The 19,734-nt window shown below is 43.5% G+C and overlaps 1 protein-coding gene across 4 annotated transcripts in view; it reads right to left on the bottom strand.

Annotated features, from left to right (window-relative positions):
* PUS10 (pseudouridine synthase 10) overlaps nucleotides 1-19,734 on the bottom strand; it is a 236,160-nt gene that overhangs the window by 114,437 nt on the left and 101,989 nt on the right. For all 4 annotated transcript variants that reach the window (XM_063918222.1, XM_063918221.1, XM_063918223.1 and 1 more), the window contains exon 5: nucleotides 9,584-9,618. In XM_063918222.1, coding sequence (XP_063774292.1) covers nucleotides 9,584-9,618 — 35 coding nt within the window. The remainder of the gene's footprint in view (nucleotides 1-9,583; nucleotides 9,619-19,734) is intronic.

The raw sequence follows: 19,734 nt of genomic DNA on the forward strand, positions 1-19,734 counted from the left end.
TGTGCTGTAGCTCTCTGCCTCCAACGCGTTTCATGCGTCCCCGCGCACTTAATCATGGATGGCATGCTGACTTCCTGATCCTTTATTTATACCTAAAAAAACTTTATTGTTCATTCTTTAAAAGCGGAAGTACCTCACAGGAAGTTGGTTCAATAAGGCGGCAACCATTTGCTCCCTTTGAGGATATACAAAATTCATAAAAATAATATACCAGGTGCCAATAAAAATGATAAAAGGTAAACGATTTTTGCATGATGGTTTGTAGCTGTTTATGTTTATAAAAATGCATTTAAATCAATGTCGATGTTGAGTCCATGAGGTATTAAGGTTTTCATCTCAAATACAGGTTGAGTATCCCTTATCCAAAATGCTTGGGACCAGAGCTATTTTGGATATCGGATTTTTCCGTATTTTGGAATAATTGCATACCATAATGAGATATCATTAGGATAGGACCCAAGTCTATGCACAGAATGCATTTATGTTTCATATAAACCATATACACACAGCCTGAAGGTCATTTAATACAATATTTTTTATAACTTTGTGCATTAAACAAAGTGTGTCTACATTCACACAATTCATTTATGTTTCATATACACCTTATACACACAGCCTGAAGGTCATTTAATACAATATTTTTAATAACTTTGTGTATTAAACAAAGTTTGTGCACATTGAGCCATCAGAAAACAAAGGTTTCACTATCTCACTCTCACTCAAAAAAGTCCGTATTTCGGAATATTCCGTATTTCGGATATTTGGATATGGGATACTCAACCTGTATCCATTTTGTTTCATTTTTTAACAGATTTGTTATGAGGTTTCCTCCTCTCCAATTATTATGTACTTGCTTAATAGCCACAAATTTTAAACCTCGTGGATCCTTGTTATTGAAATGTGAAAAGTGTTTTGACACACTGTGGGTACTAAGTCCTCTTTGTATGTTGTAGATATGTTCTGCCAACCTTATCTTAAATTTTGTTTTAGTTTGGCCCACAGGGACATTCTAGACATTTAGTTTGGCCCACAGGGACATTCTAGTAAGATAAACTACTTGTTCAGTTTCACAACTTAGTTGATCTTTAATTTCGTAAGTCCTTCCAGTTTTATTTGATTTGAAAGAGTTTTTTGGCTTTGTTGTACATATATTTTGATTTTTACATGCTTTACAGTTAAGACAGTAGTGGTAACCTTCTGTTTTCTTCTTTTTGGGTGAACTTCTTTGGTGGCTTGTGACTAGATCTTGTTTAACGTTTTAGCCTTTTTGTATAAAACCCTTGTTTTATCTGTTAGGCAGTCTTTTAGTTCATTGTCTAGTTTTAAAATCGGCCAGTGTTTATTGAGCATTGTTTCTATTATTTGGTGGTTACTGTTATATTGAGTTATGAATTTGATTTTGTCTGTATGTTCATCTGTTTTTTTATCTCTATATTTTATAAGGTCTTTTCTGTCCAGATGATTAATTCTGTGTCTTTGTTTGTTCAACTCCTCTGCTTGATACCCTTTTTGAATGAAATTTTGTATCATGTCTTCGCTTTGTTCCATATATGTTTCATGCTGGCTGCAATTTCTTCTGATTCTTTGTAGTTGACTTGATGGTATGCTTGCTTTCCAATTTTTATGGTGATTACTGGAATTTGGTAAAATATTGTTTCCGCTTAATTCCTTGATGTGAGTCTTGATGTTAATTTTATTGTTTTTGATAAAGCTCTCCAAGTCTAAAAAGGTTACTGTATCTCGACTCGTATTATTTGTAAATTCCAGATTGATAGTGTTATTGTTTATATGTGAAATTAATTTCTGTAGATCTATATCAGATGAAGAAAATATCATCAATATACCTGTGCCAACAGACTAGGCTGTCTTTGAAGGGATTGTTTGTCCAGATGGTTTGATCTTCCCACCTAGCTACGAAAAGGTTTGCGTAGCTAGGTGCAAATGACGTACCCATTGCTGTTCCGCATTTTTGGCGATAGAACTGGTTGTCATTCCAAAAGTAATTATGATTTAAAATGAACTCAATGTTCGACATTATAAAGTTGACCTGTCTGGTGGGAAGACTTGATTCATTCAAAAAGTGTTCAGTATATTCACAGCCAGTCACGTGGTTAATGAATGTGTATAAAGATTTCACATCGCTAGTTCCCAATATATAGTGGTCCTTCCATTGTATTTGCTCCAGAATCTGTATGATATGAAGTGTCCTTGAGGTAACTTCTTTGTGTTTTGACTATATCTTGAAGAAAAAAAATCTGTGTATTTGGATAAATTTGAAGTAATCGATTGAATCCCTGAAATTATGGGACGTCCTGGTGGATTTATGGGGTCTTTGTGCATTTTCGGAAGGCAATAAAAAGTTGGGATTTTGAGATTTTTTTCCATAATGAAATTGAATTCTTTCAGAGTAATGATTCCCAATTCCAAGCCTTCTTGGATCTGTTCTCTGAGTTTTTTCTCATACATGTCTGTTGGGTCTCGGTCTAACATCTCATATGTTTCTTGATCTCCTAAAAGGCGGGTCACTTCGTTTTCATACTGTGCCTTGTTTAAGATGACGATACCTCCGCCTTTATCGGCCGGCTTTATGACGATGCTTCTATCCTGTTTTAATTCTCTTAATCCCAGTCTTTCATCCTTAGTGATGTTTAGTTTCATGTTTGATTTTTCTGGGATTTTGTCTATCTCCTCTTCCATTAATTTTTGGAATGTCTCTACATATGATCCTTTACAGTGTGTCGGATTAAAAGTGGATGTCGGGCCAAAACTTGTGTGTTTAAATGCATCTTCTCGTGTGGGTGGTTTGGGGTTGGTGTTTTTAGCAAATAACTTTTTTATGTTACATTTTCTCACGAATTTCTGTACATCTATATATGTCAAATTTATACATTTTTGACTGTGGAGCAAAATTGAGACATTTCTGTAAAATTGAGGTTTGAGCTTTTGTAAGTACTGTATCACTCAAATTGAATATGGTTGGTTTCTTTTGCGATGTGGTATTTGTCTTTTTTGTTATTCTTGCTCCTCCTCCTCGTCCCCTTGGTCTTTTCTTCTGTTGAAAATTTCTCTGTATTTCTTGTTGGGAACTCTTTTATAATCTGGTGGTTTCTGTGCCCCCCGATTGAAGTCTAAAAAAAATAGAAAATAGTCTTCATCGGAATCTTCATCTGAGTCCTCGCAATAATTTCTCTTAGTGGATTGTTTCCCTCCTTGTGATTTTTCAGTTTCTTTTTTTTGTATTGTCTGCATGAGTGACTGGTATTCTTGATTTTCTTCTTTTTCAGCTGCTTCTTTCCCAGATGTATAGGAATCTTTAATGAGCTTGTATTGATTTATAGTAAAGCTGAAATTTCTTTGATTGCATGGTTGATGGCTTGTGTGTCCTGTGTGTTTTGGATTTTGATTAATGAGTGGTGCTCTTGTTGGTTTGTTTATTCTTTGTTGTTGTTGATGACGGTCTTGGTATGTCCTATTTCTTTGTGTGCTAGCAGTTCTTGTTGGTCTGTTGATCTCTTGATATTTCCGTGGTTGAAATTGTCTCTTTGCATTTCTGTTGTGCCGATAAAACTCAATGTCTTGTAGGTCTCTTTTGAATTTTCGTGTTTTTTGGAGGATGATATCTTCAAGTTTTTCTATTTTTGCATTTGTCATTCGCATAATTACTTTTGGAACGACAACCAGTTCTATCGCCAAAAATGCGGAACAGCAATGGGCACGTCATTTGCACCTAGCTACGCGAACCTTTTCGTAGCTAGGTGGGAAGATCAAACCATCTGGACAAACAATCCCTTCAAAGACAGCCTAGTCTGTTGGCACAGGTATATTGATGATATTTTCTTCATCTGGGGAGGAACTGATATAGATCTTCAGAAATTAATTTCACATATAAACAATAACACTATCAATCTGGAATTTACAACAAATACGAGTCGAGATACAGTAACCTTTTTAGACTTGGAGATCTTTATCAAAAACAATAAAATTAACACCAAGACTCACATCAAGGAAGTAAGCGGAAACAATATTTTACCAAATTCCAGTAATCTCCATAAAAATTGGAAAGCAAGCATACCATCAAGTCAACTACAAAGAATCAGAAGAAATTGCAGCCAGCATAAAACATATATGGAACAAAGCGAAGACATGATACAAAATTTCATTCAATAAGGGTATCAAGCAGAGGAGTTGAACAAAGACACAGAATTAATCATCTGGACAGAAAAGACCTTATAAAATATAGAGATAAAAAAACAGATGAACATACAGACAACATCAAATTAAAAAAAAACAAAAGCCAAGCAGACGGTGGCTGTTTTTGTGGCTAAGACTGGCCATGTAGCTACCGTACCACGCGTGTAGCAGCGCACCATCAATGCCTGCCACAAATGCTGGAAGCCATTTCCAGGAACCGTCCAAGAACTCGCACTCGTGGTGCCCTTCTCCATCACAACAATGCCTCTGCCCACAAGTCCAGGAAAGTGGTGGATTTTCTGGTCCATGAGCACATCCAGGAGCTTGGTCATCCACCGTACAGTACAGACCTGGCACCCTGTGACGTCTAAGTCTTCCCACAAATCAAGCGCAAGATGAGTGGGTTCGGAGTCACAGGAAGCTGCAGTGGAAACCTTCATCAGACATGTAGAAGATATACCTGCTTTGGACTGGTCCAACTGCTTCACCAAGTAGTTTGAACACATGCAAGTTTGCATAAACTCCTCTGGCAAAAACTTTTAAATAATGTAATGTAATGTTCACTTTGTTTGTAAATATAATACTTTTTGTGCATCTGGAAACTTTTACACACCTCTCTATGTAAAGTATGTGCGGTGAACTGTGAGTACTGTATGTATGGGGTTACTGTGGGTATTGTATAATGTATGTATGGGTCACTGTCATCGAAGGTGCATGTGGGGTGATCTGATTGCAGGTGGGAAGGTTTGAAGGGCGTTGAAAAAGCATGTGGGTGTTGAGTAGGTAAGATTTAAATAATACATATACCACTATGCTACACATTAGTGCCTACAATTCGTCACACAGCCGTAGAGAGTGATGTGTTGCAATTATTTGCCCTTCAGAATTACAATGTGCCCTCCACTGTGATTAGCACCCTGCCTGAAAAAGATCCTGGAGAGAACACTATAGGGTGAGGTAGTTTGTGGGCAAGATGTAGGTCGAGCGTATAGTGTAGGAGGTGGTATGCTGGAACTGAAGCTTTATTGTGGTCTGATTTTACAGCAATGGGAGATGTACTGGCATAAGCAATAAATGCAGGTACTAGAGGAGTGCTGCAGGCAGAATAAGCAGCACTGGAGATGTACTGGCAGAAGCAGTAAATGCAGGTACTAGAGGCAGGGCCTGTGCTAGGGTGTTCGGCGACCCCCTGCCATCTATAAATTTGCGCCCTCCCTCCCACACATTGTAAAGGGACAGCACACGCACAAAAAAGGTGTGGTCTTAAAAGAAAAAGGCATGTCCACACATTTGTTCCCCCAATTCAAAGTACACCATACAGTAGCACAAGCTTATTCACATAACACCACATAGTAATGTCCCATATTCACTTTATGACACACAAAAGTCACACATAATGCCCACAGTAGTAGTGTCCCTTATATACATAATGCCCACAGTAGTGTTGCTTAAACATAATGCCCACAGTAGTAGTGTCGCTTACACAATGCCCACAGTAATAGTGCCCCTTACACATAATGCCCACAGTAATAGTGCCCCTTACACACATAATGCCCACAGTAGTAGTGCCCCTTACATACTGCCTACAGTAGTAGTGCCCCTTACGCACATAGTGCCCATAGTAGTAGTGCCCCTTACGCACATAGTGCCCACAGTATTAGTGCCACTTACGCATAGTGCCCACAGTATTAGTGCCACTTACGCACATAGTGCCCACAGTATTAGTGCCACTTATGCACATAGTGCCCACAGTAGTAGTGCCCCTTACGCACATAGTGCCCATAGTAGTAGTGCCCCTTACGCACATAATGCCCACAGTAGTATTGCCCCTTACGCACATAGTGCCCACAGTATTAGTGCCCCTTACGCACATAGTGCCCACAGTATTAGTGCCACTTATGCACATAGTGCCCACAGTATTAGTGCCCCTTACACACATAATGCCCACAGTAGTAGTGCCCCTTACATACTGCCTACAGTAGTAGTGCCCCTTACACATAGTGCCCATAGTAGCAGTGCCCCTTACACACACAGTGCCCACAGTATTAGTGCCCCTTATGCACATAGTGCCCACAGTAGTAGTGCCCCTTACGTACATAGTGCCCACAGTAGTAGTGCCCCTTACGCACATAGTGCCCACAGTAGTGCCCCTTACGCACATAGTGCCCACAGTAGTAGTGCCCCTTACGCACATAGTGCCCACAATAGAAGAATTAAGGAGATGGGCACAGAAAGATGCAGCGTGGATCAGACAGTAGAGGAGGAAGTGTCAGAAATTGTGCACAGAGGGATCGGGTTGGAGGCAGCGAGATTTAAAAGGGAATGAAGGGGTTAATGAAAGAGCTGCAGAGGACAGAAAGGTGCAGAGATCACCAGAAGGGGATATAAAAGAAACCTTTATTAAGGAATGGGAAACGGTCCCTACAGTAGTAGTGCCCCTTACGCACATAGTGCCCACAATAGAAGAATTAAGGAGATGGGCACAGAAAGATGCAGCGTGGATCAGACAGTAGAGGAGGAAGTGTCAGAAATTGTGCACAGAGGGATCGGGTTGGAGGCAGTGAGATTTAAAAGGGAATGAAGGGGTTAATGAAAGAGCTGCAGAGGACAGAAAGGTGCAGAGATCACCAGAAGGGGATATAAAAGAAACCTTTATTAAGGAATGGGAAACGGTCCCTAACTTACCCTCTCTCCAGGGGGAGCCAAGGACCACAGAGGGGGTGGGGCCTCCAGGAGGGGGCGGAGCCTTGGTTGCTAGATGGCTGATGTAGCAGGAAAAAAAACCTTCCTATCTATAGCAGTAGCACTGGTGGAACGGTGCTGAGGCGTCTTGACGGTTTGACAGGCAGAGCAGCAGTGGATATTGTAGCAGCAGAGCTGACAGAAGCAGTAAATGGAGGTACAAGAGGAATGCTGCAAGTACTGTATAATAAGCAGCAACTGGAGATGAACTTGCACAGGGTGTGGTATACAAGACAAAATACCCTGTCGGACTTTTGACTGTCGTACTTTTGACCCTGTCAACCATATGGTGTTGACCGAATGACTGTATATCTTTTAACTGTCTATCAGCCACCTCCCCTTGCACAAGCAGTAAAAGCAAATCAATGACCTATAATCTCCTATATATTTGTCTAAATCTGTGACTCTGTGCCCGTAACGCTGGGTGGAGTCACAGCGGTGGGCGGAGTCAGCAAGTCTCTGCTCCTGCTGCCTGTCCATCTCTCTCTCTCCCCTCCCCCCCACCCATCAGCAGCTGATTCCCCGGCCGCGGCGCCGGCCCAACAACAACGGCTGATGCCGCCCCCGGCATACACATTAGGAGGGACGGGTGGCGCAGGAGAAGGCTCTCATAGCCCTCCCTGCGCCGTGTACACAGACCCGCCGCCTCCTCCGCACAAATCCCGCTGTCAGCTCTCCTGCTGTGACAGGAGGCGAGTGCTGCAGTGACGTCATCTCCTGCAGCACTCTCCTCCTGTCACACAGCCGGCACACACTCTCCAGTCTCCGGGGGCTGCCAGCATCTACAGGCTAGCTGGAAACACCCCCGGAGCGAGAGAGAACAGACCCGCGAGGCCACACCCCTTTCACAGCAGACCACGCCCCCTTTTCGGCCGCGGTGGGGGGGGGGAGAGATGTGTGTAACAGTAATGCTGAAATGCTGACCCAGTGACGCCTCTGGACACTGTACTGTTTACCAGCCTGCAGCAGCCGCCCACAGCCCCAACGGTGAGTCCCTCCGGCCATCCTACACATAGAAACCCATTGTTTCTATGTTTCTATGTCTGCTCGCCACTTTACACAAGTCTCCTCTTCTGGTGCCCTCCCCTCCACTACTTTCCCCCCTCTCTTCATCAGCTTCCTCACTGGGGACCCTCCCTGCCGACCCGCGTCTCTATATCCCCTCCCTACCACCCCGCGTCTCTCTATCCCCTCCCTACCGCCCGTGTCTTTCTATCCCCTCCCTACCGCCCCGCGTCTCTCTATCCCCTCCCTACCGCCCCGCGTCTCTATATCCCCTCCCTACCACCCCGCGTCTCTCTATCCCCTCCCTACAGCCCCGCGTCTCTCTATCCCCTCCCTACCGCCCGCGTCTCTATATCCCCTCCCTACCGCCCCGCGACTCTCTATCCCCTCCCTACCGCCTCGCGTCTCTCTATCCCCTCCCTACCGCCCCGCGTCTCTATATCCCCTCCCAGCCGCCCCGCATCTCTCTATCCCCTCCCTACCGCCCCACGTCTCTCTATCCCCTCCCTACCGCCCCGCGTCTCTATATCCCCTCCCAGCCGCCCCGCGTCGCTCTATCCCCTCCCTACCGCCCCGCGTCTCTCGATCCCCTCCCAGCCACCCCGCGTCTCTCTATCCCCTCCCTACCGCCCCGCGTCTCTATATCCCCTCCCTACCGCCCGCCTCTCTCTATCCCCTCCTCCCTATGCCTCTGTATCCCCTCCCTACCGCCCGCGTCTCAGTATCCCCTCCCTACCGCTCTGCGTCTCTGTATCACCTCCCTACCGCCCCGTGTCTCTGTATCCCCTCCTACCGCCCCACGTCTCTGTATCCCCTCCCTACCGCCCCGCGTCTCTCTATCCCCTCCCAGCCGCCCCGCCTCTCTGTATCCCCTCCCTATCGCCCCACGTCTCTCTATCCCCTCCCTACCGCCCCGCGTCTCTCTATCCCCTCCCTGCCGACCCGCGTCTCTCTATCCCCTCCATACCGCCCCGCGTCTTTCTATCCCCTCCCTACCGCCCCGTGTCTCTATATATCCCCTCCCTACCGCCCTGCGTCTCTCTATCCCCTCCCTACAGCCCTGCGTCTCTCTATCCCCTCCCTGCCGCCCTGCGTCTCTCTATCGCCTCCCTACCGCCCCCCTTCTATCTATCCCCTCCCTACCGGCCCGCGTCTCTCTATCCCCTCTATCCACTCATACAAATATTGAACCGCAGCAAGGCGTGCAGGGGTTAAGGGGGCGTAGCCCCTTTTGACGGTGTGAAGAGCGCCCGTAGGGCGCGATGAAGCACCTAGTTCCTATAATAATGCTTTCATTATTATAATATAATAATTATAATAGGACCCTACACAGATCTTCAAATCAACAACTAAAACATATGCTTTCCTGCTTTTCGATTTGTACAAATGTATCAGGATACTGTCCAGAAGATGCTTTCCTGCTTTTCGATTTGTACAAATGTATCAGGATACTGTCCAGAAGATGTGAAAACCATGAATAAAGTGGGAGGTTCTTTCTTTATTTTTAATAGAACTTCAAAAGAATGTCAGGTCATTTTTGACTTCATGGTCCATGTATGAAATCTTTAATATTGATAAGTTGTATTTTCAGTTTCATTATACATATATAAATGATGCATTAAAGCTTCCTGGTCCTATTACTCACTTCATTTCCTGTTGTGCTTGCAGCGATGCAGAATGCTAGATTCATAGGTTACAGACACACCCAAAACAAAAAGAAGAAAAAGCAGATTAGTATTACTACTCTCTGTATGCTCACATTGGTCTCACATTTACACGTTTTCTAGTAAGGTCACTGGTGTCATAAGAATGGAATTCACTGTTAACCACTTGTCCAGCAGGCCTTAGAAAACAAAGGGAATGTGTATGCTACATATTAGAGCCATATCAGCAAAAGGCCCTGTAAAGGAACTGAAGTCATGAAAAAGACGCAAAATCTGTAAGACAAAATGCATCAGACTGTGGGACTGATTCAGAGGGTGGTCGAAAGTGGTGTCATTGCTGCGTCTCAGGTAGAAGCGGATCTGAGAAGTTATGGAACGAGACCCCCACCGCTGCCTTCTCCGATCCGCTGCATCAGCTCACCATCAGCAACATCGCGCCCGCCAATGGGCATCTGAGCAACCCAAAGAATGCACGCCACAACTAAGCAGCTGAGGCCAGTGATTTGGGGGGAGTTGTATGAAACAGTGAAAAGAGTGGAGTAGTGAGCCAGTGGAGAAGATGCCCATGGCAACCAATCAGCATTGAGGTACCATTTATCAAGGGTATTCTATAATATTATAAGTAGCAGTTGATTGGCTGCCATGGGCAACTTCTCCACTGGCATACTTCTCTACTCTTTTCACTGCTTCATTCACCTCCCCCAATGCGACTTAAGACGCAACCACTGGTTTCAGCACGCATCAAAAACGGGGCCCTTAAATGCCCCACCCAACCCCACCACCAAATGGCTGCAGCCACACTGCGTCCGATGACGCAGGACCATATCTGCACATGCTCAGTGCGGCTTCTGCGCATGCACAGATCTAAAACATTGGTCAATTGCAACTGAATTGAATTAACGTCCACCTGTGAAGGTGCCCATTTCTATAGTTGCAGAGGTTTCAAAATTCAATCCTTTATATTTCACATGTCAAATTGCAGCAAATGTAACCACCATAATGATTTTAACTAAGAGAACCAATTTCTGACAGCTGTTACTATTTAAAAAACAAAAAAAACAAAAACACAGCTCTACCTCAGCAGTGTTGCCCACTTTGTCTCCCAGGATCCCTATCCTTAGACTAACAATGGAGGTTGGGGCTGTAAATCCCTAGTGACCTTTACACAAAACAGAACAGGACATATACTGGATACCTCTCCTTTTCATGCATTGACTCCAACCTATTGTCCGATCATTTAGTTCTTCATGTTCTCACTAGACCCATCTCTGATAATGTAATGTCCGACCATGCCATGGGCTAGGTCTCCATCCGACCCCCTCACGCTGGCAATAGGCCCAGAACATTGCCTATGCTGCCAGACAACATAAATGTCATCAGAAAAAATGTAATTGCCCCCCCAAGCTTTAATAAAGTTAATGGTTCATATGCATCCCATTATAGAGCTTTGAACTTATTGGCTCAAACATGATATGTGGAGGAGACCACCGGTTACCATACCGACGCCGGGATCATTACATGGCTGGCAGAGGGGGGAGCGCTACGAAGCCCCTTGCGGGCTCACTGCGCTCGCCACAGGTTCTATTCATACTCTATGGGTGTCGTGGACACCCACGAGTGGGAATAGTATAGTAACCATAACCGTTACCGAATCTAACCACTATAGTGTGGTTGTTCTTGCATCAGTCATCACACCATAGACCGGCTCCACTGCACTTCCTTCATTCTCCTATAGGAAGCAGAAGATTGGGACAAAGAAAAACTGCAAAACTGATTTAACCGTAAAAAACAAATGTGATCTGGAAAGAACAGATGAAGTTTTACACAATAAGTTGCTTCCACTTTATCATTTACACAGGCACAAATCCTGGTTCTGCTATTTGTTGGTAACCCCTGTAATCCAGGGCATTTCTGTGCCAACTAATTCGGTCATCTCCCTAAAAACTTCTACTGCTTTCTATAGTAAGAAGCACCACTATAACTATCTATATGAAACACAAATATGGAAATAATTCAACCCATTTTTAAATAAATAAACAAATAGTTAATTCAAATACATAAAAATAAAAATAAAGTACTGACATGTACGTGATACACTAGGAGCAGACCCAAAAACAGGTACGTCCTCAATCATGAGTTCAAGAATATAAAAGCAGGACTTACTGTAACCTTCATTACCATCTTGCTTCTTTGCCAAGACATAAGGGTTCTATTGGTCAAGTTACATATAGGGGTATATGCAATTGCGGTCGAATTCCCGAAATTGTCGAATTTCGGGAATTTTTCGCCAAAAAAAAAAAAAAAAAAAAAAAAAATCGACAATGCAATTCAGTACTTTCCGACAAAAAAACGGACTTTCAAAATTCGACTTTTGACAAATTCGACTTTTTTTGCAATGATACACATGCTGCAATTCGACCAAAGTCTATTCAATGGAAGTTTGGAAATTCGACAACAGTGCTTTTAGACAGTAAATTCGTCATTTTCAATCCGCCACACTTTGGTGGGTGAAACTAATAAAAAAAAATTAAAACATGTTTTTTTTGTGTGTTTTTTTCTTGGTAATATCATATCTATTTATATTAGAAGGGATTAGGTACTTGGTTAGTCTTTTTTGGAGGCACAAGTATTATTTATATATTTTTTAAAATAATATATATATATTTTTTTTTTTGGATAGAATGGTAAAATCCCTGAAAAAAATGGCGTGGGGTCCCCCCTCCAAAGCATATCCAGCCTCGGGCTCTTCGAGCTGGTCCTGGTTCTAAAAATGCGGGGAAAAAATTGACAGGGGTTCCCCCGTATTTTTAAAACCAGCACCGGGCTCTGCGCCTGGTGCAAAAAATACGGGGGACGAAAAGAGTAGGGGTCCCCGTATTTTTTACACCAGCATCGGGCTCCACTAGCTGGACAGATAATGCCACAGCCGGGGGTCACTTTTATACAGTGCCTTGCGGCCGTGGCATTAAATATCCAACTAGTCACCCCTGGCCGTGGTACCCTGGGGGAGTGGGGACCCCTTCAATCAAGGGGTCCCCCCCCCAGCCACCCAAGGGCCAGGGGTGAAGCCCGAGGCTATCCCCCCCATCCAAGGGCTGCGGATGGGAGGCTGATAGCCTTGAGAAAAATGACAGAATATTGTTTTTTCCAGTAGTACTACAAGTCCCAGCAAGCCTCCCCCGCAAGCTGGTACTTGGAGAACCACAAGTACCAGCATGCGGGAGAAAAACGGGCCCGCTGGTACCTGTAGTTCTACTGGAAAAAAAATACCCAAATAAAAACAGGAGACCGACACCGTGAAAGTAAAACTTTATTTCATACGTCGACACACACATACTTACCTATGTTCACACGCCGACATCGGTCCTCTTCTCCAAGTAGAATCCAGGGGTACCTGAAAAGAAAAGATAAATACACTCACCTCATCCATGGTCCAGAGGTAAATCCACGAACTTGTCAAAAAAACAAACCGCACACCCGTACCACACGGACTGAAAGGGGTCCCATGTTGACACATGGGACCCCTTTCCACGAATGCAGAGAGACCCCCCGTGACAGCGGTCACTGAAAGGTCTCGTAAGCCAATCAGCGAGCGCAACGTCCTTGCACTCTGCTGATTGGCTCTGTGCGCGTCTGAGCTGACAGCGCATCGCAAAGCCTCTCCATTATATTCAATGGTGGGAACTTTGCGGCTAGCGGTGGGGTCACCCGCCGGTCAGCGGCTGACCGCGGGTAACCCCACCGCTGACGGCAAAGTTCCCACCATTGAGAGGCTTTGCGATGCGCTGTCTGAGGTCACACGCGCACAGCCAATCAGGTGAGCGCCACGGAAGTAGCGCTTCCTGATTGGCTGAAGGGACCTCAGTGACAGGAGTCACGTGGTGTCCCGGCATTCGGGGAAAGGGGTCTGATGAGTAAACATGGGACCCCTTTCAGTCCGGCATGGTACGGGTGTTCGTGTTTTTTTTTTTTAACAAGTACGTGGATTATCTCCCGGACACTGGATTGAGGTGAGTCTAATTTTTTTCACAGGTACCTCGGATCGTCTGAGACTGTGGCAGTCGGCGTGTCAACATAGGTAAGTATGTGTGTCGGCAGTGTGTAATAAAGTTGTACTTGTCAAGGTGTGTGTCTCCTGTTTTTATTTGGGTATTTTTTTTCCAGTAGTACTACAGGTACCAGCGGGCCCGTTTTTCTCCCGCATGCTGGTACTTGTGGTTCTCCAAGTACCAGCTTGCGGGGGAGGCTTGCTGGGACTTGTAGTACTACTGGAAAAAACAATATTCTGTCATTTTACTCAAGGCTATCAGCCTCCCATCCGCAGCCCTTGGATGGGGGGGGGGGGGGACAGCCTCGGGCTTCACCCCTGGCCCTTGGGTGGCTGGGGGGGGGACCCCTTGATTGAAGGGGTCCCCACTCCCCCAGGGTACCCCGGCCAGGGGTGACTAGTTGGATATTTAATGCCACAGCCGCAGGGCGCTGTATAAAAGTGACCCCCGGCTGTGGCATTATCTGTCCAGCTAGTGGAGCCCGATGCTGGTGTATAAAATACGGGGGACCCCTACTCTTTTTGTCCCCCGTATTTTTTGCACCAGCATCAGGCGCAGAGCCCGGTGCTGGTTTTAAAAATACGGGGGATCCCATGTCAATTTTGTCCCCGCATTTTTAGAACCAGGACCAGCTCGAAGAGCCCGAGGCTGTTTATGCTTTGAAGGGGGGACCCCACGCCATTTTTTTCCGGGTTTTTCCCGTTTTTTTAATTTGCGGCAAAATCCGGCAAATCGGCCGTTTCTCGCCCGCGGGAATGTCGAATCCGTTTTTCATTGAATATGGTGAATTCCGGCAGCCACCTGCCGGAATTCACCTGTCGAATTGTGTCGAATTAAAAAACGGCGATAATTTGCCGCGATTCGCCGTGAATTGCATATACCCCATAGCCTTGTATCCAGCTAAACAGATGGCAAAGGCTTGTTTAATCCACACTGCTATTTATGAAAGGGTTAACGGTGGAAAAAAATACTAATTTCTCCAGCATTACCAGACTTTCTACACTTTACTGTCATTTCCACTGACTCTATGCTGACGGCGACTAAAACAAATGTATCAATCAGTGAAAAGATGGCATTACAGATATTTTTCTATGACCGGCAATGGGTTCCAGTGAAACCTCTCTGAGTTTGTTGGTTCCCAGCTGTGTTAAACCGTTATGTCATGAATGCACAGTAAGCAAGGACCCTTCCCCAGCTGTACCAGGCTGCTGACACAAAAACAGAAGAACACTAAGGAAGCAGACAAGTCCACATGGTGCTGGACAGGGGAGTATTGATAAATACTGGTGCTGCAAGGGGCAATACTGCAAATATCTCTGGTTGCAATACTGACAAACAGAGCCCACCATCTGGAAAAGATGGACATTTTTTAACATAAAAAAAAGTCCATTAAAAAAATCTTCATTACCAACAATTAAGGATAATGGGTATATATGGTGGAGTAGAATATATGGCTATATCATCATACACAAGTCATATTAACATCTCTGCATACACTCCTACTATACTTCCTCAGCATTTTAGGAGTGCTTTGGAGATTCCCACTTACTGTTAGGGATCAAGTTCTCAGAGGGAAAATCATTTCTCTTTATCTGTGACAACACTGTGGACGTTGCAGGAACGAGGAAACAAATGTCAGAAGTGCAGGTGGTGAAACATCTGACCTAGATAATGGTCTTTCTGTGTTATCATAGGTAAAGCCGTGGTATTCTCTCCCAGGGCCGGTTTATCAAGCCAAAATCACGGACTAGAGGGAATGGCAACATACCAGTAAGGAACTGTTTTAGCAACTTTCCTATCTGCAAAAGCGGATTAAAAGAGATGTGTTCCGCTAAGTAATAGAGAATACCGCAGTCTGAAGCCATTTATCAAGATGATCCCTATATGCTAAGCAGAAGTTCAGTCCTTTGCTGCTGCAATAAGCAGGGGCTAGTGTGGCAGAATCATTGCCAGGACAGCCTCCTATCGTAGTATACTGGATTATGTATTAATGACTCGGCTTTGTCGTTATTGTTGTATTAGTATGTGATGTGTATAATTGTCATTTTTATACATTTATTATTGTATTCATGCAACTCTAGTCCTGGGAGCTGTCTTTTAATTTCTAAGTTTTAATGATAATTAATAAAGAGTATTATATATACTGGTCATTATTATATTATATCAGCATAAACACCTATAGGGTCATTCCATGGTAACAAACGTTACATTTTGAAATATAGTTCATGTGAAATATATTTTTTTGAGCATGTGTTTTGAATATTTTGTGCAAAGTAAATGTTGTTTGTGTGGTACATGATATGCTTTAATTTTGATGCAAAGCTGGTCATGAAAACTGGTAACAAACGTTACATAAAAAGACCATTTTCATGGAATGACCCTATAGTCACATATTTAGCATGACGGTTTCTGTCTTTTGGGGACTTGCACACCCCTTCCTTGTTGGCTGCTGGCTGTAGTTCCATTTGTCTATGCACCTAAAGACCTAGTTATTGATAAGTAATGGAGAAAAATGTGGCCCACAGTTAAATGTCCTCCTATACTGTACTTTAAGCTCAATAATACAATATCATAATAGTACATATAAATACACGGTCATGTAAAATTAATCCGTAGTTGGGGAACTTCATAGAAATTTTTGGAGCCAAGAAAAGTCTAGTCGGCACCCATAAATAATAATGACATATACATCCTCCATTCATTCAAGTTATTGTGTATTGTACCTTTTATTAAGGGACTGTAACATCCCCATGCTCTGTCCTGCATAGGAGACGTGCTCTTTAGAACACTGTAGCACTTGCAGTGTCTGTATGTAGACTGCACATACTGCAGCAGAGAATGACTACTCTCGCTCTGTCTCCGTCACGTCCTATATGCAGCCTGCACACTATCACAAACATGATGTAGAGACTGATACGGTCAGGAACCCGGCAGTCGAAATACCGACGCCGGAATCCCGACACTGCTTGGAATGCGACCGAGTCTTGGATGGGTGTTTGCACTCTGTTCTTTCCTTTGTACAATGTAGTAGGAGGGACTGTGATTTAGGGACTGGCAAGGGGAATCCCTCGAAAGTTGTCTGACAGAGTGTGAGTCACCGAGAGCCAGCCATCTGAGGCCAGGAAGTACAAGTGAGACAGAGGAGGATGGGACAATGACAAAAGCAGAAGATGATCTGCCAAAAGGGCATGAGTAAATGATCAGCTAGCTGTATACACGTGAAGCCAAACATTTACACGTTTGGAGGTCATTAAAAGTGTGCACTTCTAAGAAATGTTTTATTATGAAATCAATATTTCTATCCTCAAATAGCTGTAGAGGAACTACAAGTCACAGTATTACTTGCCAGCCAGTACCTGTAGTTCCGCAATATTCTCCCACACATCCTAGCAATACTTGGTTTCCTGGCATTGACAGCAGAAACAAAAAACAAAACCAGGAGTGTTACACATACAGGTGACGCCCCAGCAAATAAGTACAATAGAATAGGGATATGTTAGATTATCTCGCCTCCAAATACAATTAATAATTTTTTAAAGATTAAAATAAGTTTTCCCATCTCATAAATTATAATGTGCTGTGTCAAGTTTTTGGTTTTCTCGGAAGAGATGGTGGGAAATGTATTGGGGGGGGGGGGGGGGGGGGATGCTTAGACTGCACACCCTAATTCTAAACCTAATTAGAGGTGCTACCATGCTGAAGGCTGTAGAGCCACACAGAAAACGAGAGAATGTAGTGCACACTTTAAATAGTAAACACTGCTAATCAGAATAATTATAATAAACACTGCAATATAACACAGTCAATTTGAGGTGCTTAGCATATTTTGGCCAAAATATGAGCCCACCAACCGCGACCAGGTGACCTCATCTGGTAGGTCCCTAACGCTAAGGTTCAAGTCCAGACTCCAGAGCAGGGGACTTCCCAGGCCAGCACAAGCCCACCACCCTAAGGTATCACACTAGTGAGAGGTTAAAGCGCTACCTCAGTAAGAAGTAGCAGCTATGTGTTGGGAGTGCAGCTAAGAGGTAATAAGCACGACTTCAGCCTCTACTCGTGTTGTAACCATGGAAAATATTATAGCCACTTCAATAGTAAACCCAATAAATCTGTTCAAATCTGAGAACTCTGGATCGTATATACAGGTTGAGTCTCCCTTATCCAAAATGCTTGGGACCAGAGGTATTTTGGATATGGGATTTTTCCGTATTTTGGAATAATTGCATACCATAATGAGATCTCATGGTGATGGGACCTAAATCTAAGCACAGAATACATTTATGTTACATATACACCTTATACACACAGCCTGAAGGTCATTTTAGCCAATATTTTTTATAACTTTGTGCATTAAACAAAGTGTGTGTACATTTACACAATTCATTTATGTTTCATATACACCTTATACACGCAGCCTGAAGGTCATTTAATACAATATTTTTAATAATTTTGTGTATTAAACAAAGTTTGTGTACATTGAGCCATCAGAAAACAAAGGTTTCACTATCTCAATCTCACTCAAAAAAAGTCCGTATTTCGGAATATTCCGTATTTCGGAATATTTGGATATGGGATACTCAACCTGTAATACAACTACTCTCCAAGGTGGTTCTCACCAAAGGCTTTCAGTCCTTCTACTAAAAAAGTAACCCACTGTCACAGTTGGTTTTATAACACAAACTTGCCACTGCATTATTTTATGTAGTTGTGTATATGTACTAACTGTTCTACATGTTCTTCGCACGGGAGTTTCTGATTTTCATGGTTGTAAAGATAAATGAGTGTTAAAAATTTGGTAACTCTATAGAGCTCTTCTTTTGAGACGTCTTAATGTAAGTAAATATTAATCCATGGTTCTTGGCGTTATCCAAGGAGCACCAGAAGCAGATATGGTAAAAAGTGACAGGACCATTTTTGTAGTTTTTGCAATTCTACACACTGGAGGTATAATCCAAATTTGATCGGATTGTTCAATTGGGCGTTATCGTTCATGCAACGCAAGCCACGCATCGGTAATGACGTCATTATGTCAACACCCTTTTCATCATAGGGGAGGTTTATTAAAATTCTAATTACGTTGTTTTCCTATTTCCCACCTGAACAATACCTATGTTAAATTTCATCTTCCTGCATGTATATCGAAATGTACACATTATTCTGTGACCTGGTACATTATTTAATTATAACTGAATAAAAGAGCCAAGGTTAGTAATATTTAATGATAATGCATCTTTAGCCACAGCTCAGTGTACTTTCAGTTTTTAGTTCACACTTTAATCATGTTAGTTAAAAAAAAAAAACCACTTCCAAAAACAATCAGAATCAAAATATTAAAAATAGTACAATAATGTTTCAAAAAGTCTGCAGGCGCTTGTTGCAATCTGTGTCACGTGGCTCCAATAATTTAGATTTTGCCTAAAAAGTTTACCCTGTGACTTAGCCTAAAAGATTACATAACGAAGAACTCAGAATGTGGGTTTTATAAAGCAGAATTATATACTTTTAATTTAATTACTGACATTACTTTAAGCCATAAAATTGTATGCAACACTATTAGAATTCATATTTTACTTGTTTAAGGGCTCCCTCTGCTGGTAATCAGGAGAACGGGTGATTAAACAAGCATTTCAGACCTCACTCTGGGTTGAGGCTAGATCCGAGTGGCCTAAGGGACCTTTTCCGTCAGGGGGAGGAGCCACGACACAAGGGGGAGGAGCTACGCCCGTGGTACAGTTGGTCTAGTATCCACACCACCAACTATTACCTTTAGTAATTAGGTGGCGATGCTCGCCACCTAATTACTAAGGTACATCGTGCCGAGGCTGTGGCTACTAACGACCCAGTACTTCGTACCTCGGGCCGTCAGCTCCTCCCCCTGGTGACGGGTCTCCTCCCCTAGGTACGTCAGAAGGTCCCTTCTCCCACTCCAATATAGAACCAACCCTCACTCTGGGCCTCATGTAGGATTCACCAAAACTTTGCATCCTGAAGGCAGACAGACAGGGGCTGAAGAAGATGAATGTACACCTGTTTGCGGAGTGTATCTTGTGTGTATTCACACTGCACATGTTCTCTAACTGTGC

The sequence above is a fragment of the Pseudophryne corroboree genome, chromosome 4 (genome assembly GCF_028390025.1).
Source record: "Pseudophryne corroboree isolate aPseCor3 chromosome 4, aPseCor3.hap2, whole genome shotgun sequence".
In the NCBI taxonomy this organism is placed as follows: Eukaryota; Metazoa; Chordata; class Amphibia; order Anura; family Myobatrachidae; genus Pseudophryne; species Pseudophryne corroboree.